The sequence below is a fragment of the Lepidothrix coronata genome, unplaced genomic scaffold, assembly GCF_001604755.1.
Source record: "Lepidothrix coronata isolate B3197 unplaced genomic scaffold, Lepidothrix_coronata-1.0 Scaffold304, whole genome shotgun sequence".
Classification (NCBI taxonomy): domain Eukaryota; kingdom Metazoa; phylum Chordata; class Aves; order Passeriformes; family Pipridae; genus Lepidothrix; species Lepidothrix coronata.
In genome coordinates, this window is record NW_016690484.1 from 346,649 (window position 1) to 371,548 (window position 24,900).

The window sequence follows — 24,900 nt, forward strand, 5'->3', positions numbered from 1 at the left end:
AGGAGGATCCCAATTCAGCGCCCCCCTTGTAGATTAAAAAGCCAAAAGCAGGGGGTCCTGGGGAGGCCGGGTGCTGCACACACTAGCTCCACTCCCCAGCCCTGCCTCGGCTCTGCGCTCCCTGTGTCCCTGCCCGGCTCCCTGGAGCAGGAGGCAACACGGCAGCTCCCACCATGTGGGCAGTGAGCAGGATGCCCGTGCTCATTTTTACTTACAGCTTAATCAAAAAAGAATTGAGTGACTGCAGGAAAATGAAACTAAACTCCCTGCCATCTCTGTTTCAGTACATTCACACACTGGGGAGAAAAGCTGGGATTCACTAAAATAAAAAGCCAACTAAAATTTTACTGAAGAATTTACATGAACAACCTGTAAAGAACCCTCTGAAAAACACCTCCATCCTGTTAAAAAAAGCCTCAAGAAGTTTCCTGTTTGTCCCTCTGCAGGAACGTGTCCATCCCAATAATCCCTGGAACCATACTTCTGTCAGAGCTGCACCACATAAACGTGCTGTGCCTCCAGCCTATGAGCTGGCCCCGAAACGTCCCTGACTTACACACCTTACAACTGACTCTTCCTAACCTGGACTTTGTGTCCCGGGCTCCTGCGAGCTTTGGGCAGGTGCCCTGAACACTAAGCTGTGTTTAGATGGAGTGCCACACAAACTGCTGGTTTAAAAATGCAACCCACAGACCTGCAAACCCCCATCCCAGCTCAGGGCAGTGCTCTGGGCTGAGCAGGACCATGAGGGAGGCCCAAGTGCAGCTTTCCTAGAGAAGCCTCAGGGCTCGAGGGCTGCAGGGACACAAATCCGCCGGTGGGGCTGCAGAGGATGGGCTGTGATCTTGAACCCTACCCTGGCGAAAAGCTGGACAGCTGGCAGCCCTGATTAACTAAGCCCCCAGTTATCTGGAGGTTTGGAGCGTCCCCTGAGATCTTCAGATAAATGGAGTCATACCAGCCCCTTGAAGGAGCTGATCAAAAGCTCCTTTTTTAATATGTACGGCAATTTGACCCCACCCCTCCACGGCTGCATTATTTTACATTTTGCTTCTGCCAAGGCGAAACTCCAGGGCAAAATGTTTAAAACAGGCACAAACAAGGTTTTTTCATTTCATATGAAATAATAACATTGAGAGCTATGACAAGGTGTGACTTATTGATCATGAACATATATAAAACTGTGGAGAGCAGGAATTTACCTCCTATTTGAATACAGCAATGAAATCTCAGCATTTGAATATTATGAGCTTTTAGAAGTATTTTATCAGTATATCAATTATTTTAACATTTCAACTACACAATGAAGGCTGTTTGGAAAAAAACTCCAACACATTAAAATGTGAACATTACCTATTTTCAATAAACCACAACACCTCATTGCAGTAGCAGGATGACCTGCAAAGTTCTGTGGTGAAACACACAGGACCTTCCAGATGGAGAATGCAAAAGGAGGCAAAAGGCAGAAATTTGTAAATTCACTGGAGAGGCAGGTACCAGCCAGCACTAGGCTCTCACCTACCAGCATCACCCCTACATATTAAACCTCTACAGCACAGAGCCAGTTTCAGACACACGGTTTAAATCATAAAGACTTTGAAAACCCTTCAAAGTCCTTGCCATCTGGGTCCTGCGGGTGATCTGAACCATCCTAGGGTCAGGATTTGGCCAACGTTTCCTTCTCTGCACACACAGGACATTAAACCACAACTAACTGCCTGTTTACAAACAGGGAATAGAGAAAGTGATTATTTGTCAATAGCAGATCCTGAAAATGTAGAACTTTTACTTATGAACCATAACTCTGTGCTGGCCTCAAGCAAAACTCTCAGGGCCCCATCCCTGCCGATGGCAATGGCCAGCAAGTCCTTCTCCATTTTCATCTTATTTGAAAATAAAAACATTTTGGTAGCATTCATATACTCTCACCAACATATAGAAACAACGGTGCATTCTGCTGATGCAGAAATAAAAGACAAAAGTGTTTGTGGGCTTGTGGACAGGCAAGGGGAGAACTGACTGGCTGCTCTCCACGGCCCGTGGTTCGTGCCAACACCACAGGGCACCAGTCCCAGGACTGGCACCCACTCGTTGGGGTGCACGGAGAGCACACGCTCCAACGCCTGTTCCTCCGGCTCCTGAGGGACTGCTGAGGCTGTTAATGCGGACTGCTGGCATGGACCTACTGCAACTCCCATCTGTGATGTGCATCCCACCCGGAGAAGGGCTTTCAGGGCATCTGGCCAGTGGAGAAGCTGAAAGTATAGAGGTAGACAGCTCTTTCCAGCCCATCAGACATCAAGGCTGTCTACATGTCCACGTGCCAAATCCTTCTTCCATCCAACTAGAGAGACTTGCAGAAAATCTTTGAACTTACTGTTCAATGCAAGAAACACCTATTTCAGTTTCCTCCTGACTTGTATCACAGGGACCAAAGATGGTTCCACAAAAAGGGGTTTGCTGCTGACACTGTGACAGCAGTGCGGAAAACAAACGAGAACATAAATGTTTGGGACTTACCAAAGCAGAATAAAGCCAGGACCATAAAACTGAGGTTAACAGAGATGTGTTGGCAGATGACCTTTCTGCACCTAATTGTCCTCCCCAGCTCTGCACAGGATGGAGTTACTGTGCTTTTAAAATGTGGTGCTAGGCAACTTCAGTGCGAAACTCAATCTGCTTGATTGGGCTCACCATCGTTTACGGTCTAGTGACCGTCACTGCCGCATGAATTTCACTGAGAACTTTTGGGGGAATTTTAGTAACATATATCCTTCATTGAACAGGTGCAATTAAATTTTACCTGTCAGCAACCGCAGACTTATGTGCTTTTTATAAACCGAGGCATCTGAGATGCAAACTTTGCAGTGATGCATATCTTAAAAGGGCCCGTGTAACACGTGAGACACGCGTGAGCCGAGGCTGTGCCACCGGCGGGTCTGTGGGCTCCGGGCCCCCTCTGCAGCCCCCGCCACGGCCATCTGTCCGTGCTGCAGCCGGCGGAGCCAGGGCTCCACGCGCTCCCTCAGCGGAGCAGGGACGGCCTGTGCCAGGGCTGCTGTTCCTCCTCCTTATCCAAAACAGGCAGATGATCCTCTCCATGGCATAATTTTCTGCTGTTCTGCCATCTCTCCAAGCAGAATCACACAGACAGGCAGCCCTCTGTGCTGGGGGGCTTGAGGGGGATGGCTGGAGCCCAGGACACTCTGGTGTGCAAGAGACACAGCTCTCCCTGAAAACGACAGGTACGGGTTCCTCGTTTGTGCCACAGCACCGTGCCTGGAGCTCTGCCACCTCCCTCCCCGCAGCAGGGCCTGGGTCTCTGCACAGCATTACAAAAGAACCTCAGTGCTGACTGATGGAGATGGGCTGCAGATCCCACAAAGCACATGGCGCAGCGCGCTGGTCCCCTCGCAGACGGTTGCCATTAATTGTTTTAAAGAGGAAAGTGCGACACAACAACAACAGAAACACGTTTCACACGGTTTCAAAGCATCTCTGTGGAAATCAAGCAGTGTAAGAGCAAAGCCATGCTGAAGGTGCCCTGAGGCAAAAGGCTCCAGCTCACGCTGTCTGTGTGGAGCCCCGCACCGGCGCCGGCTCTTGGCTCCCGACGCACGCCGTTCGGCAGCACGTGGCCCAAGGTGTGCTGCGAGCACCCGTCTGGCAGAAGCACTCGCCTGCCGCTCTGGGATATCAAGAATATGTGGCACATTAGTCATGCCAAGTGCTTCAGGGGAGAGTTTTGCATTTATTATGAATAAGGCAGAAAACAAGCTTTCATCTTAATTTCCTCGCGCTCCTGCTGGCGGGAAGCCCCCGGGAGCAGACACACGTACCGTTACAGAGCAACCGTTCCGCAGCAGGGGCGAGGGGACAGCGTCACCTCCCTGCTCCCACACAGCTCTGGACCCTAATGGCACTCGGGCTCAGCCCTGCCCGGAGCTTCCTTACTGTACCACTGAGTACCTGCCATGCTCTCCTCCCAGGCAGTCCTGTTTGTACAGAGAATAAAAAAGCTGGAACTGCCCCTCCTGCCCTTTATTAACTTTGTTCTTGTTCAGCGTGTTCCTCGTGCACTGCAGTGGTGACAAACAGCCACACACAGCTGTGCCTAAAACATGGCACTGTACGTTTTGCATGGCACAACTCTGCCCATCCAAGGTCCAATCAGCCACTGCACCCCGTGCTTATCACTGCACTGATAAGGCTTTGATGAAAATATTTCAACTGATTACCATGATGACATAATAGCCTGTTACCAGTTAGAGCAGCAGGAGCCCTGACTACTAACTCCACGGGGCACATAAAGATCTAACACCATTGAGAAGCTACTTCCGAAACAGTTCTGCACCGCAAGAGCTGTTGTGCCATCAGTGGCACAATCTTTTGGCCAGCAAATCAGCAGGGCATGATTCCCCCCATATATGTTTCCTCTAGAAGTATCCATGCAGTTCCCTACTCAGTCTTGAGATAAAAGGACAGGAGTTGCCCAGGTCTAATTGAAAGTCACCTTCCCAGTGCCCCACAGCAGAGAGATGAGATACAGAGAGATACTGAGGAGGAGGTCCTCTGTTCTGAGGGCACTGGGGTGAGTTATCCTCCCTCTGTCTCCTCCAGCAAAGTACTTTTTCACCCAGGGAAATAACCTGGAGACAGAAAAACTGAAGACGGGTGGGAGAGGCGCAGAGAGCAGAGGATTGAGAAGATGTGCTGCAGGCAGGGATGGCCCTTCCCAAGACCCTCATCAGGAGCAGAGCCTGGGCACATCCTGCCTTTGCCTGTGAAAGGGAGCTGCTGTCCTGCAGGGCCCTGGCTGTGCAGGGCTCACAGGAGAGACAAATCCCTGGGTCCCATTTGCAGGGATCATTCCAGCACCGTGCTGTCCCGTGTTATCAGTGTCTGTACAGCTGCTGAGCTCGTGTTCTGCAATTATCCGCCTTGTTCACAAACGGGGTGAGCATCAGGGGATAAATAACTGTAGGAAAGGTCATGTGTTACCGAGCAATGCTTCCCTCGCTTTGTCCCAGTCTTAATTTTATTCAAACACTCACAAAATGCACCTATTCCAGTAATTCCACTAATGAGTTGTTACTTCTGGACATCTTAGAAAAAGGGCAAAGGTAGCAAGGTTCAATTATTTGTCATTTCCTTATGCCTGCCAGTTCCTTGAAATAGGCTGCTTGTACACCCAGGGATAATGTACTATCCTTGGGTTACTGTCGTTAACACATACCAGCAATTTTACTTTTATTCTCTTTTGTTCCAGCCTGTGTGTTACAAGGAAGGGGCTTCTTTTGAAAGCTTGAGCATTTTTCCATCAAAACTGTATTCTAGCAAGTTTCTGTTTGTGAGCAGCAGCAGAGGGATTTTCAGCATCATTAAATGTCACCCTCAGCACCCTTCGGGAGGGAGAGTGAAATTACTGACAGCCTTTACCAGGCATACCTGGAAAAGTTTTGAAAACCTGGACCCTGCACTAGCAGCAGTGAAGACCAGTGAATACAGAGCCGGGTGCAGGACTGAGAATCGATGCCCCTCCCCAGCACAGTTACTCCCAAGGCACTGCACAGGGGCCTTTCATGGAGAGAGATGCTGTGCTGCACTGACAGCCTCCCAAAAACTCTGTGGAGAAACAGCCAGGCCTGCTTGCAATTCTCATTCTTCAGAGAAAAGAGAGATTGAGTGGCTGAACCCTTGTTAACTCACTCACTTTTGCAGCATGTGTTTACCCTTCTCAGTACCCTTCTCAACGTTCCTACACTTATCGCCAACCCATTTCCCCAACACACGGACATTCCCCTAAAGTCACAACTGTCACCAAAAAAATTCCCATGCCACCCGAGCTCTGCTCCTCAGCCCAGTGCTACACAGGACACCTTGAGACCAGGAACAGGGCAAGCTCCAGCACAGCAGCATCCAGGCGGATGCTCAGCTGGGAATCTCCCAGGATAATGGCATACTCCAAACCTTTCAGAAACTGAAGGTGCCAGCCTATGTAATTCCCAGCTTCGAAAATTAAACACCCAGAGGCAGGGAAAGGTCACGACATATTCATAATTCAGAATTCAATGGAGAACGACAGAACGGGTCATGACAACGTTGCCTCAAAAATCTGTGCTGAACAGGGCAGAGTCACCCTTAGGAGCACATCTGCACCCAGGACTTTCGGGGTGGGGAGGACGGGCTGGCAGCTGCAGACTCACAAACCAGCTCACATTTTGGTCACTACAGACACGCTGGGAAAAGCCCCTGCTCTCAGTTTCTGAGCACGATGCTACAAGTGCTGTTTAAGTGGGGCACAGATGCCAAGGAGGAGTCAGGAGACTGTTGTCATCCACACAAACACAGACAAAAGGAACTGCCTTTCCTGATTTTAAATAAAATCAAAGAAAAATTGTAATTTGGTTAGTTTTGAATCGATCTCTGCCCACAACGAGCAGCAAGGTGTCTGCTGAACTGACTTACACACACTGTTAGAGGAAGGAGTAAAAGAACTGTGGGAGGTAAGAAATGCTCTCCTCCACCACTTACAGAACATCACACTCGTGTATTGCTCACACAAAGAGGTTTGCATTTCTTGATATTCAACAATGATGCTTCCAGGTCTTCAAAATTAAATGTTTTCCAAATGTAAATCCCTGGAAAGCTTAATTGTTCTGAAACTACAATTTTTACAAAGTTTATAATCTCTGAAGCAGTTTTAAGTGTTTACAAATATTGACTGGCCGCATGGAACTGCACATGGACACAGAAATTCCCGGAATTATATGGAATATAAATGAACATGCTGAATGGATTTGTTCCCCCAAAAAAGAGCTCAATTCATTTAGCTCTAACCCAAGCACAGCCAGTGACACCTCAGAAAGGGGCACCTCTGTGCTTTGGGTATAACCGATGGACTTCTTCAAACTCTCACTCTCTAGTTAACAGAAAAATCATATTTTTTCACCTACTAAATGTTATCAAACCTTCCCTGTCAGTTTGATAAGAGTACGATGATCTGGCAGCTACAAGCAGAACAAAATATAATTACATGAAATAATTTTGCCCCTTCTTGTTTATGACAGATATTTTCATTATTTCTGGGTCTAACACTAAATGGCTCAGTTTCAGGTCTATTATACTTGGTAATTTACATTTATTACAATCAAGGACAGGTAACTGGGGCTTATTATCACATCCATTATGAACGACACCATTTGCAAGATGCTTAACACTAAATGTACTTGTTGCTGTAGCAAGACAGGCTAGGAAGAACAAATCAGAAAAAGCCCAGCAAGATATCAGCAGGGAAGTCCCAGCTTTAAATTAAAATCAAAATAAAGAGGAGGGTGTTTTAAAATTTTTATCTGACATATTTGTAACCGCTGAGAATATTCCAAAGCAGGGACTCAGCATGGGGCTCTGGGTGACAGACACCACACATGGACTAAGAGCTCCCCAGGTCTGACTGAGCCCCGGAGGCAGCGGGAGCTTGGCGGGGGCTCCATTTCCACCGCCCCTTTCCATGCCCTACCTGTGCCCTGCTGGATTCCCGGTGCTGTCCCTGCCTGGGTGCCCATGAGCCGGCACAGCACAGCACAACAACACCTGGCACTGCTCGCCCGGCCCTGCCGGCAGCTGACGGGAGCTCCCTGCCAGGTGGCTGCGCTTCAATTACACTGGCTCGGCATTGTAGGGTTAACAAGGATCCAGGGGAAATCTTTTATTCATATAACACAGAATGCCTTTTGTTGATCTCTGAATAATGTTGCTTAAAATCCATTAAATGAGAATGCTCTGTGCAGCGGGCAGCCTGCACAGGTACAGCGGCACACCCACCGGCCGGGACGCGGCCGCGCCGGGACGGTCTGAGCCCCAGCAGCAGATGATTAAGTCAGCATTTAAAATAACATTTTTTTTCCCTGGAAGTGACCTCCCAGTAGGGGAACCAGATTCCATTTTCCTGGCACAGCTCAGCCAGTGCCCATGATGTGATGGTGCCCTGTTTCCCCAAAGGAGTAAATTAAAATTCTGGTGCATGTTTATGAAATCTGTTTTTTTTAACTTATCAACTGGGGGGGGGGCAAAACTAAAAATGTGACTCCTTCACAAAAAGGCAAATTAATGCAATGATTCCAGTACCGTTCTAAATGTTCTGCTGTTTCTGAAAATATTTCCCCATAGGCTTCAAGTAACTCAAGGTGGCCATGGAGTCTTATCACCACATTTAATTATAAGGCAAAAGGGGAGTTCCTGCCTGAGCTGTACGATACACTATTAAACAATCGAGTTCTAAATCTGAGCACAGGAGAAATGATGGTGGAGATGGAGAGAGCATGAGGGAGGATGCTCAGCTGGCTGCACCCTTGAGCTGACAGCCAGCTCTAACACCCAGGACCAGCCAGGTTCAAGCCAGCTTAAAAAGGAGTGAGAATGAAACCCAATCACATACCAGGCTATTGCATACAGGTAATAATGCAGGGAACGGGACCAGAAGTGCTGAAAATGCCCCAAGATAGCACAAAAGGAAAACTCCTGCCCATAGGAAGAAATGTCATAGAAATAATGTGAAGGGCTTTGACAAACCACTAAGGTGATTCCAAAGAACAGGTGAGGTGCTACTGGAGTCCTTTCCAGCTCAGGACATTTGGTCTGTGTTTGCAGGTTAAAAGCCACTGAAGTGCTCTGCAGGAGCAGAGACAGGCTGGGGCTGGGCCCTGCAAGCTGCACGTCACGGGGCAGGAGGTGCAATGACCTGTGCCTGTGGCGAGACCCCCAGGTGTGCTCAGAGGATTGGGGTCACACGGATACACTGGTGAAGAGTGCCAGGGAGCAGTTCTGCTGTGCCAGCCAGGGGGCACAGCAAAGGCTCTGCACTGCTGCCCATCACCCAGGTGTGCGGGTTATGGAGCACACGCCTCCACCGCCAGGAGATCACCTCGTTCAAACGGACAATTAATCTGACTGGAGAAGGCAAACGAGTGAGGCGGTGCTGCTGCAGAGACAGCTGTGATGGGGGTGGAAATCATGCAGCAGAGCCACCCACCCCTGCGAGCCAGAGCAGGCAGGAGAAGTGGATGGCAACTGGTGACAACTGTGCCGCTCCAGTCCCTTTCTCCAAGGCTATCAGAAACCTGCCTGGGAGCCCCCAGCGACAGCCCAGCGCCACTCTGCTCTGCACAGCCCTTTCCATCTGCTTCCTGCCAGGCCCTTCTGACACATCTCATTCTCCAGCCAGCACAGAGACGCTCCTTTGTCACAGTGACCACAAATCACCGCACGGGCCGACCCTTCCCCGGCACGTGCCTCGCAGCACCGGCTCTACAGATCACAGAAGGGACCCTAACGAGGCGTGTGTGCCACGAGCTCAGTCCCTGGGGCCTGGGGGTCCGGCTGCTCAGGGCACATGGCCGGTGCCCAGGTGGCACAGCTGCCTCACAGACCCTCCCTGAGCACAGACCCGGGAAGCTGCCGCCTTGTTCTCGGGTCCTGCTGAAACACATCCTTTCCTTATTGTTCACACTGCTGCTTTAAGCTAAACTTCTGAAGTTCTTTGACATCTTTAACTGCTGAGTCATTTCAGATACGCATGGAGATGATGGGGATCCCAAAGAGAAAGGGGGGGAGCAGAAGATGAATTTTTAATGAAGCATTAAAGCTGGTGGAAGCAGAGAAGGAGAACATGCAGGGACAGCAACCCCGGGAAGAAGCTACACAGCAGGGAGGCATTGTGTTTTCAGGCTGCTGTCAGGTTTTCCTGTATTCAAGTTTTCTTCCAGGTTAAGTCTAAATTTAACTTTCTCAAAAATCACCTGCCAAATTTCACCCAAATTTAAAATTTCAACTATTCTGTCTTCTGCAGAACAGAACCAGCACTGCAGTCGCTCCTGTCCAGTTACACACTGACACTTCCCACATTTACCTTCCCGAGGAACTCAGGAAACTGTTTCTTCCCAGTCAATAGCAAAAGGAGAACATGTGCCTTTGGCATAAGTACAAGCAGCTGTAAACTGTGTCATGACCCACATCAGGCCTCTGCTATGTGAGCTTGAGTCAGTCCTGTGAGCAGCCTGCAAAATTTTATCATTAGCTGGAAAACGCCTGCTGCAACACAAGATGAGCCCATCCAAATAATTTCACTTGCTAATTAACACTGGAAATACATGACAGCCTTGTTTTTGGGAGTGATTTCAGAGCCTACAGCACCTCTTGCACCGCCAAGCGTTCTGGTTTGGACCCACGTGTGACTCGGTGTAACAGCAGGAACACCGGCACGTGCAAGTGGGGTATTTGGAATGAAATATTTGGCTTTTTTGCAACATCTCTTTTCAGTAACTGCCCTGGCTCTGCCATGGGGGCTCCCTGCTCAGGCACACTGCTCTCCATTCCCCTAGATAACGCCATTAATAGCACTGCACACGCTGCTACCTTGCGCAAGGTTGGGCTCCTGGCTGTTTGAATCTGCCTCTCTGAAGCAGATACTGTTCTGCAGCCCGAAACAATGCCCAGCACTTCGGAATGAAAAGAGAGAAAGTGAACATTAGCACATCAAAGGCCCCTTTCTGAAAGAAGAAAAATAGCACGATGCACACTTTAATCTTTCTGACAATCTATGCATGGCCTGAGCTGAATTCTATTTTTCACACAAATGGGAATGCTCCATACGAGGAGGTCTGTACCAACAGCAACAAGAACAGAGGAGCAGGAGCTAGCACAGACTTTGAACTTTTAAAATATGGATTAACATGCAATAATATTTAAAAACTGACAGAACAACATCCTTCTTATCTCTCCTAATTAACCCAAATAACATCAAACACATTTTACAGGCAACATACAGAAAAACTGCTAAAAATATTTTAATCTAAAAATAAAAAGAAGTTAGTATTAAACAAAATACAGGTGACATTAAAATCTTAATGTAAATGTCTATTCTTTAAAATCAGTTACCTATCGGAGAACAGCCTTAAGTGTAATTCACTTAATTAGTACTTCCATTTAGCTAACTAAGGGTGGAATGGGACCCACACTTAGAGCATTAAAAGAAAATATTCCTAAAATATGTATACAGCATCTATTACCCTAAATTCAACTATTCTAAAGTGCTCATTCTGCTGCAGAAAGGCAGAGATTTCTGCCTGTAAATCTCCTGGCACTGGGGAAGACTCACATCCATCAGCCTGGAGAAGCTGGGGACAGCTCTCTGCTCAGCACAGCAGGGAGAAGCACCTCCAGAAAACCAGAGCAAGGCCAACAGCACAGTCCCACCAAAGGAGAGGGGCAGGAGATCCCTCCACTCATTCCTTCACCAGAAGGCCCTGTTTGCTGCTCAAATCTCTCCAGGATTGTCTGCATGTTTTTTCTGCTGACAACATGTCAAACTGTTGAGTCCAAATGCTTGTGGAGAGCAGGAGAGGGACTGCCCAGGAATGACATCCCGGTTTTCTTCATGTAAACAGAATTGCATCTCCCTAACTATCAGCTTTAACGGAATGGCATGATGTTATAAACAAGCTTTTAGTAAATGCACACACTGAATGGATCTGCTCCTAAAAAAAAGTCCAATTCCTTTGGTTATAACTCAATCCCAGCCAGGGGAACGACATCTCAGAAAACTTCAGAGATCCCAGGCTTGGACTTGCAGAGCATCAGCAGTGGAGAAGCGGAGGCACCACAGCTGAGCCTCACACACCTGACACTGTGCACAAACCACCATGGTCCCAACAGAACATGTTTATTCCCAGGAAGACTGAGAAAAATCCCATTTTTCTCGCAGATGTCAGTGACCTGAAAGTTAAAGCACTTCGGTCCCAAGAAGGAGCAGTAGAGCACATGCGGATTTTCCAAATGGACTGTTTGAAGTGTGGGATCAGTGGTGAGAGGACGGGTTGGCATATGGAAATACTGGAAAAGGAATTAAAAATAGCTGTTTTGGAAATCTTGCCATAGGGAAGTTTGCCTGTGCCTTGGACACTCACCCTGCTACAGCCCAGCACGCTGAAGGTACCACAAAACCAGGGGCACGCTACACTCATTTCGCAAACACCACCTGCAGTTTAGAGGGTTGTGTTGCTAAACACAGCCCCAGGCACAGGACTTTTATTTCTCTTTATATTTTGCTTTTCCAGGATACAGCCTCGCTCAAAGCACTGGCTAAAATGCTTACTGGGGGAGGAAAGAATGGCTGGACCAGACAGATGGTCGGCCTTTGGATGCTGAAAGGGATTTTGAGGGAGTTGAGTAGTATGACTTAATTCTTGTCCTGAATATTGAAGGTAAACACAGATCAATCCAAATGAGGCAAAGCACAGCCACGGCCCTACACCACTGTGCTGTCTGAAAAAACAGCAGCAGATCACAAATGCAGCAAAGCAAAAAAAAAACCAAAAAGACTTTTTCTTAAAACTCCCAGCACTGGAAATATTGCCTCTCCCGTCTGCTCAGGGAACAGAAATCGGTTGTCATTTTAAAAAATGCAACGATTTATTCACTGTACATAAATCACTGACTCAGCATGTTACTGCACAGCCAGAACACCGAGAGGTGAAGCAAAGAAGCACTGAGTACCTGCTATTTTCTGGGCCCTGCTGTTTTCTCCCAATTCTGGACCATTACTACAATAGTCTCTCTGACATCTCCAGCAGCACCAGGACTCCACTCCATCCTAAAATCTCCTTATAGTGAACACTATAAAAAACTAACAAAGCTGCCTCAGGCCTGGTGCTCAAAATGTTACAAAAGGATGAAATACAAGGGGAGGGAAAGTGTGTCTGCAGATATCATGTTTCTCAGGTTTTTTTTCTAGCGAGTGCTAACATGAAAAATGAAACATTTTGTTTACCAGTCTCTGTATATTTTCTTTAGTGCTACAAGGGAAGATCCAAACCTGTTGTTTAGGGCACTAAAGAACACTGAAGTCCATGTGAGCCGTTTGTTTGCAAACCCCAGTTTTACAGATACTGTAACTGATGTGCAAAGTGGGAACAGAAAGTAAAATCTCTCCACTTTGCTCTCTGAGATCCCAGGACTTTGTGTGTTGACTTTTGGGATTCCAAACTGCACGTTGCTGTGGCATTTAAAACAAACGGAAATGCTGGCATGCAAATCCTTTCAGCAACTTGAGAATACCAAGGGCTTTTACAAAGCAAAGAACACGTTAAAAGTTCATTAATTAACCAGTGCTTGGGAACAGATGGAATGGCTATCTGGGCTCTAATTACTGTAAGTTGGGACAGAGGTTCGCAGACCTTAATGAGGTTCAATAAAATGAATGATTAGACATCAATCACAATTAGAGAAACCTGTAAGATGAGCTGAATTATCATGGCAACAAGTCATAAAACACAGGAGCACAAAACCCAACAGGCTCTGCGAAAGCCTAGAAAGAAAAGGTTTCTGAGTTAAAACAGTTCTTCTGGATTGGAACAATCCCTCTCTCCTGACAACCCAGGCAGTTAACGAGGAGGGCTGCACTGTTCCCCAGACAGCCCAGGGGCTGGGTCACCCCTCCCAGGGTGTAGAGCACAGTTACTCAGACTGGTATGTGTGGGTGTAACTGCTACTCCTACAACTCCAAAACCTTCCAATAACATGGTGTTTTATTTAAAAATTGAGGACAAAAAATAATCCCAGCCACTTCTATTTCTTACCACTGGAGCTGCCTGTGAGAAACTGTGCTTTCAGACCCCTAATCTCCCAGCTGCAATGGAGGCTGGCAGCGGGCAGAGGAAGGTGCTGAGGTGGAGACAGAAATTCCTAGTACAGGGCCCTGTTCTCTTATCATATGTGGAGTCTCTGAGCATCAGCCTCAGGGCTCGTTCCCCACAGTAACAGCCCTGTGCTCCTGTCACCCTCCCCACACAGCCACACTTGTGTGGCCTCAACAGCCTCACTCTGACAGGCACAGCCCTTACAAGTCCCCTTTCAATACCAGAAAGCTAATCACAGGGTCACAGGGACAGCACAAGTTCAGGTAAGAGCTTTCAGGAACACGTGAAAAGCAAAGGGCCTCTGAGCTTGAGCTTAAGTTGTAATGAATTCACTTTCATGACACATTTTTGGTGTCAAGACTTCGCAGCACTGAGAAGCTGAGCTAACCCCGAGCTTGTCACACAGCTATCACTAAGATTTAAGTTGAATAACTGCTGCCTGAACAACACTGCCCTGCCCAGCCGAAAGGTGGGCAGGGGAAAGCCTGTTTTATTTAAGGAAGCCAACCAACTGCAGGTCAGCAAGGTGTTATATCATCCACCTGTCACACAGGTGAAAATGAGCGAGGTGGATGAGCCCAAAGAGGGGCCATAAAGCCAGATGTTCAGCAGAAGTTACAGTTTTTCAAAGAAACCTGGGCCAGGCCAATTCAGAGAAGTATTAAAACTCAGCAAATTACCTGGGATTTTGTCAAACAGAAAATAATGTACACGCACTAGATTGTTACTAAGCGTTAGATTTAAGAAATCATTAAAAGCCATCTGCTCCTGTTTATACACCAGAACCCTGCAGTTAATCGTACTGGGAAATACACACAGAATTATGATGCTGAGGAAAGAAAAAACACAAATTCAACATGCCACCCAGTAAACCTGCTACAAAAAGTAGCTTTCACCTGTTCCTCTCTCATGCTGTCATCATGTTTATATCCCCAATAACAGGATGGCTTTCAAAGTTTTTCAAGCACAGGCAGAGGGGAAGCCTTTCCTCTCTAAAGAACGATGTAAGGTTATGGTGTTGCCCATCAAACTAGGTTTTATATAATAGGTACAAAAAAAACTGGGCCTCCTTTTCTTAGCATCAGCTGCACAGAACGTGTCAGGCTGGAGGGGACTCAGGTGGTGTTCTGGGTCACCTCCTCAAAGCATGGCCAACACCCAGTTCAGCTGCTCCTTTTCAAAAAGAGAGAAACTAAGTCACTGAGAAAATTCAAAGCTAAATCTAAAAACATTTTTCCTGTTTAGAAAGCTACTCCTTAACTTTTGATCACACAATTGCAACACGTGTGGCTCACAGACACCATACACTCAAGTCAGGGTTTTTTCAAAAGAGAAGTTGGACAGTGGTGGAAACCTGTACTGGCGATTGCACATTTGTACTAGTGCCGGTCCCGGAGCACTGGGGATGTGCCCATGGAAATGCCCACGTGTGCATCTGCTCTCTGCACCCCTTGCACCTTCCCACCACCACAGAGAGGCAAACACCTGGTTCTGGGGACACAGGAACGGCCTTGCTGGATGGAAACCGCCGTTTCCAAGGTCAGCACCCTGGTGAGCACACGGTGCATCCCACCAGACCCACTGGGAACTCCACCGCAGGCCGGTGTGGAATCACCATCCCCACAGGAGCCCTCAAACCACCCCCTAGGAAAGACCTTCCAAAGCCAGGCCTTCTTAAATCCCTCCCTGCAGGAGCCTTCACCTGCTGCAGCACTGCCCGCGGGGGACCCGTAACAAGTGGCTCCCGGGGAGCCCGAGCGCCGAGCTCGGCCACCTCCATCCTCGCCCGCAGGTCCCTTTGTTCCTTTGTTGCGCCGGAGGGAGCGGGAGATCCCGCCGCGCGCCCGCTCCTGCCCTGTGCTCCTGCCTCCCTTCTGCTTTTTGTCTCGGAACAGCGGTGCGCGAGCCGCGGCTTTTCACTCCCTCCTAACGAGCCTTTTCATGACCTATATAATTCCACATTCATGCCGAGCCCCCGTGTGCCACGCAGCCAGGATGTGCTTTAGTTTTCCCTGAATTTTGCAGTTTAATTTGATGATTACACTGTAAGAATTAAGACGCATCCTTTTAATCTAAATTACTCAGGGTAATTTAACTTAATTTTATTAAAACGTCGAAACGATCGCCGTACGTTCTGCACAAAGGAATTAGACTGGAAGGTTAAGAATCAGTATTAGGGATACCAGTAGCTCCCTCTAGTTGAAAAGTACATTATTATTCTCCCCAAAGAGTCAGTAAATAGCAAAGACCCCCAAATATTACAAGCTGCTTACACCAAGCGGCTTGGGAACTTGCGCTGGAATATAATCCTTGAAGATTCACCAGCTACAATGTTGGATTCTCTCTTAGATGAAAACAACTTTTCACTATCTATGGCGACTTCTGACTATTTTTTTAATACGTTGATTATCAAAAAATTTAAAATTCCCAGCATTTGACAATGAATCCACTGTGGAACAAAAAAAATTACTGCATGTTAGGGCAGCGATTTGCAAACTGGTTTTTACTGAAATTTAAAATAAGCGTTAGAGCGTGCATATGCTTTAAATAAATATAGGGTTTCAGATATTGATCCAGAAGCCACCTCCTTACATTTCCAAGGCTTTGAAACTAAAGAAGAGGCTTTTTAGCCTGAGGGGTTAAAAGTGTGGGTGTGGAAGTGGGCTTTTGTTGGAAAAATTAGCAATGCTATGAGTCATTGTGCATTAGCGGCAGAATAGTTTTGCATCTTGTATGAATCCAGACACCATATGCCATGCGAGGGCCGGCTCCGCTCGCGGTGCCGCTGCTGCCGGGCGGCCACGTGGGCATCCCCAGTGGAAAGGCTGTCTGCGCGCGGCGGCGGGGCAGGAGCGCGCCCATCCCGGCACGCCGGACATTGTCGGGAGCAGCAGGAACAGCTGGTAAGCCAGCGGAGCACGGCTCGCCCGGCCAGCATGCTAATGAGGCGGCCGGGCCGCACAAAGCCCCGCGCCGAGGGGAGCGACCCCGGGGCCCGCCCGGCCCTGCGAGGGCTCGGCCCGCGCCCCCGCCGCTCCCCGGCCCCGCAGCACCGGTACAGCCGGCACCTCGGGCCGGCCACAGCGCTCCGACAGCACGGCCTCGCTCACGGCCCGCGCAGGGAAACCGCAACTCAGTGCTTTTATCGACCTGCTCGTGACAGAACAAACAAACAAAAGTAACCCCAGCAAGTCCTGGGAGTTCAGACTCAGGTTTCCGAAAGAAAAATCCCTTCAAAGTTAACGGGGGTGGAACAGCAAAATCACCAAAACTTACTTTGAAAATACACAGAATATGAACCCCTTTGACTCTCCTGGTGTATAAGTGAAAAAAAAATAACCAGCAAACCACCAAAAACCTCAACAAGATAGAAAGAAGTACTTGGTAGCAACCCAAATTTTGCTTCTGTCAAAGAACCAAAGAACAAGAGCCTCCCGTGAAACACAAGTTGGAGGTTCTTTGTCTAACCCCAGACAAATCATTAAGCACCAAGGGACAGGTGTTTGCACCTCTGTGTACCTCACTTGAAGAGAGGGGAGCTTGAGTTCACACCTCCCTATGAAAGGAATGCTTACTGTGGACAAACAAAGCCCTGTCCCACGCTGACTCACCGTGTGCCCCGCAAGCTAACTGGGAGGCAGAGCCTCCTTCCAGCCCAGCCCGTCGGGAAGCGCTTTGGCAGAGCAGGATTACACCAACCAAACCGCACTGTCAGGAGGGGCAGCAGTCAGTGCCGGCTACAACTCTGCAACAAAATCAGCCTGGGACTTTCTCAACAACCTTCTGTGATTTTCACAGCTTCCAGCCATGGGGAAGAATAGCGATGGCCTCATGTTAGAGCAGGAAAATAAACTGCACTGTTAACATGCAAACCTCCCCCTGCTGCCTTCCTGCCACTCCAGCAGTGCAGGAACAAGCCCTGTGTCTAACAAGGGACCGTGAGCAGGGACAGGGATGGACACGAAATAGAAAACAGAGAAATTTGATCCCATTGTGCCCACACACCACAGCAGCATGTGGAGCTCAGACCTGCAGAAGCATTTTATACTCTTTAGATATGCACCGGCGGGATGCAGTAGATTCTCTGTGAGTCCATGAAGAGCTCTGTGAATGAGAGCTGAGGAGCCGCCTCCACAATCCCATGTAATGCCACCTAAAAGCTTTGCCTCGCATGACTTATTACAGGCTGGAGCAGATTAGAGGCATCGATCGCTGCCTGGAGAAGGTTCTCGCTGCGAGGAGGGAGGCGGCGGCGCAGACAGGCAGCCCGGCCATCGATCGGCTCGGGCGGGAGCTCGGCACTGCCCACGCAGCCCCTGCCGCGCTCCTCGGCCTCCCTCGGCTCCGGCCGGAGCGGGACCCTCCCCACGGGCACCGAGGGACCTGCTGCTCTGCGCAGCCACGGTGGCACAGGGCTGACCACGGACAGACACTCCTGGGAGCCAGAGCCGAGCACTCGGCAGAAACTGTCAGATGCCATGTCACATAAATTGTCACAGCTCCCGTGACACGTGCTTTAGAATTTCATAGCAATTTCTAGCAGCATCGATATAGCTGGAGGGCATAACTTCTCGGGATGAAATAAGGGAACAAATTGTGAACCCTCTCTAAAAGGAGTAACGGGGTTTCCATCTCATTTTCCTGGTGCAAACACCCCCTTGTACCCACAGCAGAATTCTGAAGGCCAGTGCCACAAAACACACTTTGAAAGGGACGCAAAATGTATCTGACACCACATGCAGCTCCAGAACATTTGACAGCCATTCACACAATTAAGTCCATCATAGCAAACTCCTTTCTTTTCCAGATAAAGCAGGTAAGCAGATCAGGCACTCTATATGAGGTTAATCAGAAATTGGCTTAAACCAAGAAAAGGATTTAATTAAGAATTCGAAACTGATGTTCTTTGCTTAATCTTCTCAATTCCAGGTATTAACACATCTACTACATATTAGTATGTCAGTATCTGGATGCACTGAAATGAATTAATGTTATGGATATCTTTTTGTGTTCCATGTTTAGATGGAGTTTTGGCTTTGCCCACTGAGCTGCTAGCTGGCACAGGCCAGCAGGCACACCACGGTCACTACAGTGGAAAAAACGGTAAGTTACTCATGTGTCAAATTACTTCTCCAGTGTAAGGGCCATGTTTTCCTCTGGCCCACAAGCAAGATTGCAAACTGTGAGCAGGGAAATGGTGACATCCAGTGCTCAGATATTCTGTAAAGTGTTCTCATCCCCACTGTGCTCGTTTGTGCTTGTTCCAGTGCACAGACAGCTCCAGTGCTGGACACACAGATGTGTTATGTCACAGCAAAGTGCTCTAAACATGAGAAACTGAAAAAGAAATTCAGACTTTTACCTCCAGGCTTTCTCTTTGAATGAACAACATGTAATGTGAACAACTCCAGAAACCAGGCCACAAACTGCCACGGTGGTTTTCGGTCAGCCCCTCTATAATTCTGTTTATATTAATTGAAAAGGCGGAAGTGGCACAGCTGATGTCAGAGATCTGCGAGGATTTTATTGCCAGGAAACCTGCACAGCACCTGAAGTGGACAGTTTCAACAGCAGGAGCTGTTGCTGCCGGCCCGGTCTCCATGCCTACCCCATCAGCTACTACTTCCTCCCCTGGAGGGGGGAGCACTGTGCTCTAGTCAAGGTGTTGGAGAAGAGTACAAAAAACATGCAGAAATCAACAGGCAGAATGAGATCAAACCCCTTTTCTATCCATAAGACCAAAGCAATTTATCCTAAAAGTGGGATTGTTTACAGAAATAATTTTATACTCAATGTGTTAATAAACCCCAACAGGAACTAACCCCCTATTTACTCATTCACAGGAAGACATATGTAGCTTTAATTGCAAAGGAAACAGTTCAAAGACCACCAGGAATCCCCAAAGAATGCAGAGAAGAAGCCCACTGGTGCTGGCACATGGGACATGTTCCACCCTCCCTGAGGCAGCTTACAAAGAGCTGGTCAAGGCTGAGGTAACACTTCAGACAGGTTGGGATTTTTTCCTATTTCCCTTCAAATTCAGTTACTGAGATCAGGCAGGACTGGGAGTACAAGAATTATCTGCACTGGTGGAGGAAAAAAAACCCAGAGTGGTAAGATAATAGAAATAACACCCTGGGCATTATTCTAAGGGAGCTTTTTGCTCAGACATCACTATCCCCAAATCCCAAAGTCTTTCTGGATACAAGCATTAAATTATGGGCCAACCAAAGTGCCTGACACCTGCCAAACTAGTTGCATTTTCGTATTTGAAGGTTTACCAGCTCCTGAGCTCAGAAACTGTCAGCTCAGACAGCAGCTGTCCATCAGACCCACTATACTTCAATCCAAACCCCAACTCCCCCCAGTATTTATCTGTACAGACAAGCTCATCTCCCAGAGACATGTTCTTCTGCAGCTTAGGGCAATGCACTCCAGATCACACAAGCGTTCGAAGCCCTTGCCCAGCACACAGCTCATTCCATACAAGCTGCAAGAGAGCTTGGAGATGCAGCCTTACAGCACCACTCCAACCAGTTTGTGAAATATTCAGCATTGCTGGATCCTGAACAGACCCTCACTTAGTTTTGATATATAATTTTTTGTTTGTGAGTAGTTGTTCCTTCCTTTCCCCAGCACATAAAAAGGAGGCTTGAATGCTCTCAAAACCCTGCAGAGATATCTACCTTTTCATACAGCAATTTTAGTATTACTATTTCGTGTTCTTATAAAATTTAAGTCACCTTATTGCTCCTGATTTCTGTAAATCACAGTTCCTGCCTAGCAAAGCAGCCTGGAGAGGCTGCTGGAGCACACACTGCCTCACGCTCAGCAGTTACTCAAGGATGGCAAGAGCCACAATGAGCAGGGGCTGCAGCCGCTCAGCCTCAGTGCTCCGTGGCACCAAGGAGGAATAACACGGGAATTTTGAACATACACTGATGCACACTCATCCATGGCAGCATTGCAGCAGCTACAGACACAGGGGGCTTTCACTGTTCCAAAGACAACTGAGCTGTGCCTGCACCACCCTGGGCTGGCTCCCGCACAGTGCCATCACGTGCCATTTGATGGACACAAAGAACCTGCAGCCAGAATGGCTTTAAACTGAAGTTTAAATACAGTTAATTATTTTTGAATTAATATTTCTCTTGCCCTAACGAATTCCTTAAAACAGAAACAGCTACATAAACATAAAAAATAAATCAGAAAAAGTCTGATGTGGTCTGCCATAGTTACCTTCTTCATTTTCAAAGAGATTTCCAACAGAAAACTGTATTTGGGTAGGACAGTGGAATTTGTGTCATCATGACCAAGCGACTGTGGCGCAGCGAGATGCTCCCGCGGCTCTGCGGTCCTGGTCCCCATGGAAACCGGACTCGGATATTGTCCTCCGCTCACTGGAGCACCGAGTCGGGAGCCTTTTGTGCCTGATGAGATTTCTTCCACAACCTTCCAGCAACAGACCCTATGCTTCCTCCTGACTCTTTCCTAATTGAGATGCAAATTAATCTCTGTGGCTGATTACACTTCCCTTACAGCCCCTGACAAGTGCAGCTGTAGCTGGAGTTTACAGACTTTCCAACAAGTGACTTCAGCTGCCACTGCTGGCAGGGCGCTGCCCCAGCTCCCCAGCACACAACCCCGTGCCGGCAGCACGTCCTGTCGCCCTGTGGCCACCACACGAGCCCAGTGTCCCTGTGGCCACCACCATTGTCCCTGTCCCCCCATGGCCACCTTCACCGCACAGGGCAGGAGTGAGGATGAGGGCTCTGCTCCATGTAGGGCACAGTCCCAGCAGATACTTCACAACCTGCCCCTGCTCCAGCATGAGCACCAGGGACTCAGCACCGTATTGCCGTTGAACCCTTGGCACCAGGGTTTGATCCATTTCTGTCTGCACTTGAATCAAAACACCTTTAGCTACTGACCCGTAGCGTGGGTGGTGCCTTTACACAGGACCCGGGTGCCAAGAAGTGGCAAATCATCCTCAGCTCTGCCTCACTCCAGCCTTCAGTGCTCACCCCAACTGCACAGTTACAACTGGTGTGTACCAAACACCCCTTACTTTGCCAGGATTATTGCTTTTTTTTCTCCTTCCCATTGACATTTTTGAGTTATCTCCATCTCCAGTCTGATAAAAGCACTTTCATTTACTGTTTGCATTGCTGTGTTCGTTTCCCTCCTGTTCTCCTCAGAGCAGCTGGCAAAACAAACACTGGAGTGGAGTCACCCTTCAGAAGCTGTGGAGCAATGTGGCTCCACTGGGCTCAAACATCACCTTTACACATCTACACACTCACATTCCAATTGCTGTCTCTTTATGAATTTTAGTACATCTCAAAGTGCATCATTATCTGTAGGATGAGTTATGGATATCTTTCTCTCCTGCTCCGGTGTCATTGTGATGGGATCTGCCCACCACATTCCCTTTGTCCCTATTTCAGGAGTTTCTCAGTCCACTTCCATTTATCAGACAGACAAGTGGCAGTTGATTCACCACAGACATCACTGGTGCACAAGAAGCCACAAAAAAAGGCGGAAAAGAATGCGAGGACAGATGCTGCTCCCAACCTGTGCAGAGCAGTGCCCTGTGCTGCCGTGTCTGTGCTGCTCGTGTCGCCCTGGGGACACGCAGGGACCCCGAGGGAGACCCCCTTGGAAAGCAGGAGCATGGCCAGCTGGTGAGCTCTGCCTGCTCACAAAGTGCTGAAAAGCCCAGAGCTGAGCGGGGTCGAAACCGGAGGACTCCAGCCGGGAGCGAGGGGCTGGAATTGCTCCGTTACCATAACTGCTGCTACCTGTGTTAGTTTTGCTACCCTGTATTCCAGTACGATCCACTGACTGAGAAGCACACAGAATCCTGCACAGAACAGTTTTAGGAATTTGTTACATTTCTCTCATGAAACGGAAGCGGAAAACTCAGCAAGTCCTGACTCACCTGTCAGGCACTGCCACGGTTTGTACAACTGCCACCAACTGCCTTTGCTTTACCATGCGCACACAATTCAGTTAATAAAATACAAATCTATTTAACCACAGGGCTACTTTTAATTTATGATGACTTTTGCAAAGTATACTCGTTAAAATTTAGTCTTTAAAAAAAAACCAGCTAGTACTTTGAGGATATCCTGTGTTTTAAAAATGTGCATCTCAAACTAATTCATTAATGTTCTTTCAAAGATCAAAACATTTCACTGACAAACACTTTCTCAAAGTCACGTGGTTAGAAAAATACTCAAATCAAAAGCTCCCCAGAGAAAGTAAAGTGCAGTGAGTGTTGGTCCTGAGATAAGTGATGTGATTAGCAAAACAAGCTATAAAATGTCTGATGGCATTATGAGAAAATCCTAGAATGAGTGAAAACCAGTGCTCGTGCCGTGGGTCTGTGCAGCACCCAAGAATAAAAGCCTGCGTCACAACTCCTGTCCCAGAGAGCATATCCCCTGGTTACCTTCCAGTCACTGCTGGAAAACAGGTTCTGAAAATGCCCAAATACAGGCGTGGCTGGAATGAAACCGCAATTTGGAAACTGAAACATCTGTATCTGAGGACACATCCCACCTGTCTTACTAATGTAATGAATCCAGGTGAAGTCAACTGGACTAGAACTTTGAACAGGGTAAGAACACGGCGGAGCTGTGCATCAGCCTGACATACACAGTCGGTAACGTCCATCAGCGTGAAGGAAAACTGATAACAATCATTACTCACAGCTCAAAGCACCAGTGCTAAGTCCAGTCCGCCAGCAGTGAGATGGAAGCTGCTGGTTAGAGCACTCCTGGGATGTTACCATTTTATTTTTAAAACACTGGGCAACTGGGTGTGAACCACTGAAAACATCAAGCCGGACACGAAGAAAGCATTGACCCTTGCCAATAAAATCACAGAGGAAGAACTTTCATCCAAGCCTACCTCTCTGCTGAAGGATGCTCTGAAGAAAGAACCCTACCAAGGGGAGCCTTGCCCCCTGGGAGAAAGGATACAAGCTCTGGTAGAGCGGGATGAGTGACTTGACGGCTCTGCTGGCGTTGATGCACGTGGCACAGATCAGGCTCGGCAGCAGCTTCGCGGTCACGATCGCTCCATCGAAGAGAGGACCGAAAAACGGCACCTGGGGACCAAAACAGAGAAACAGGCCTCAGAACCACCACAGGAGACGGGTACAGCATTTTGCCATAAACCACTCTGAGCACATTGTTCCACACACCGAAACTTCTAGTGTGACATTCATCCCCCAGGTCTGGAAGTTTTAAATCCTCCATCCCTGCCCTCAGCATGCTGTACATGGATATCCATCTCTCAGAACATTCAGCTGGGTAACATGAGCTTGTTTCACACGGGAACCAACTCCCTCTATGAATTTGCAAGCGATATGCCATGGGGAGCAGATACTAAGAACTGTTTCCTGTCTGGGATCCCAACAAAACACCCTGATTCACTGGCTGAATCCAACGTTGGCAGGAGGTTTTGCAAAGACATATTTGCTTCAGATAATCCTCTATAAACTCCTTCTATGGACTTTGTGGAAAAGGAAAAAAACCTCAGGCTGGACCAAGATAAGGAGGTGTGTGGAAGGCAGAGGAGATGGCAGAGCAGGGCCCCCTCGGAGGGGCAGAACACAGCTGGGACAGACACAAACAGGCCCAGCCCAGCACATCAAGGTGCTCCAACACTGCCCTATCAGGGTCACCTCCAGAGGAACTCCCGTTACAATGCCCCCTGGGGGCCCAGGGCTCTGCAGAGAAAGGCCACACCAAGTACCAGAGATGCTCTCTGAAAGTCAACCATGTCTGCAATTGCAGACACATAACAGACCTGGCCAGCCAAACCCAGAAAATTTTGATGTTTAAATACATAACCAATTTTAGGACTTACAAGTATTCAAACTCATTTCTCTTTCACAAACTCAAAATGAAAAAAACCAACCCCCCAACCAAAGCCCTAAACAGAAGCCAGCAGAAATTATCAATATTTAAGCTATGGATTTTTTCCATCTGTACAGAGGCTTATCACATAAATAAATACCCTCTATTATTCTTCTGCAACTGCTTGTGGGTGACTGTGACAGTCATTCAATAAATGGACAAAGGGAATAGTATAAATCCCCTGCATCTAGGGAATTCCTCTAATTAGAAGTGGCAATGAATTACAGAAGAAATTTGGGGTTAATATAACATCTGCAAATGACAGCTGTCTCTTCACA

The 24,900-nt window shown here is 48.0% G+C and overlaps 1 protein-coding gene across 3 annotated transcripts in view; it reads right to left on the bottom strand.

Annotated features, from left to right (window-relative positions):
• Positions 1–24,900, bottom strand: part of RALGAPA2 (Ral GTPase activating protein catalytic alpha subunit 2) — a 97,044-nt gene that overhangs the window by 14,061 nt on the left and 58,083 nt on the right. For all 3 annotated transcript variants that reach the window (XM_017837402.1, XM_017837403.1, XM_017837404.1), the window contains one exon: positions 23,681–23,808. In XM_017837402.1, coding sequence (XP_017692891.1) covers positions 23,681–23,808 — 128 coding nt within the window. The remainder of the gene's footprint in view (positions 1–23,680; positions 23,809–24,900) is intronic.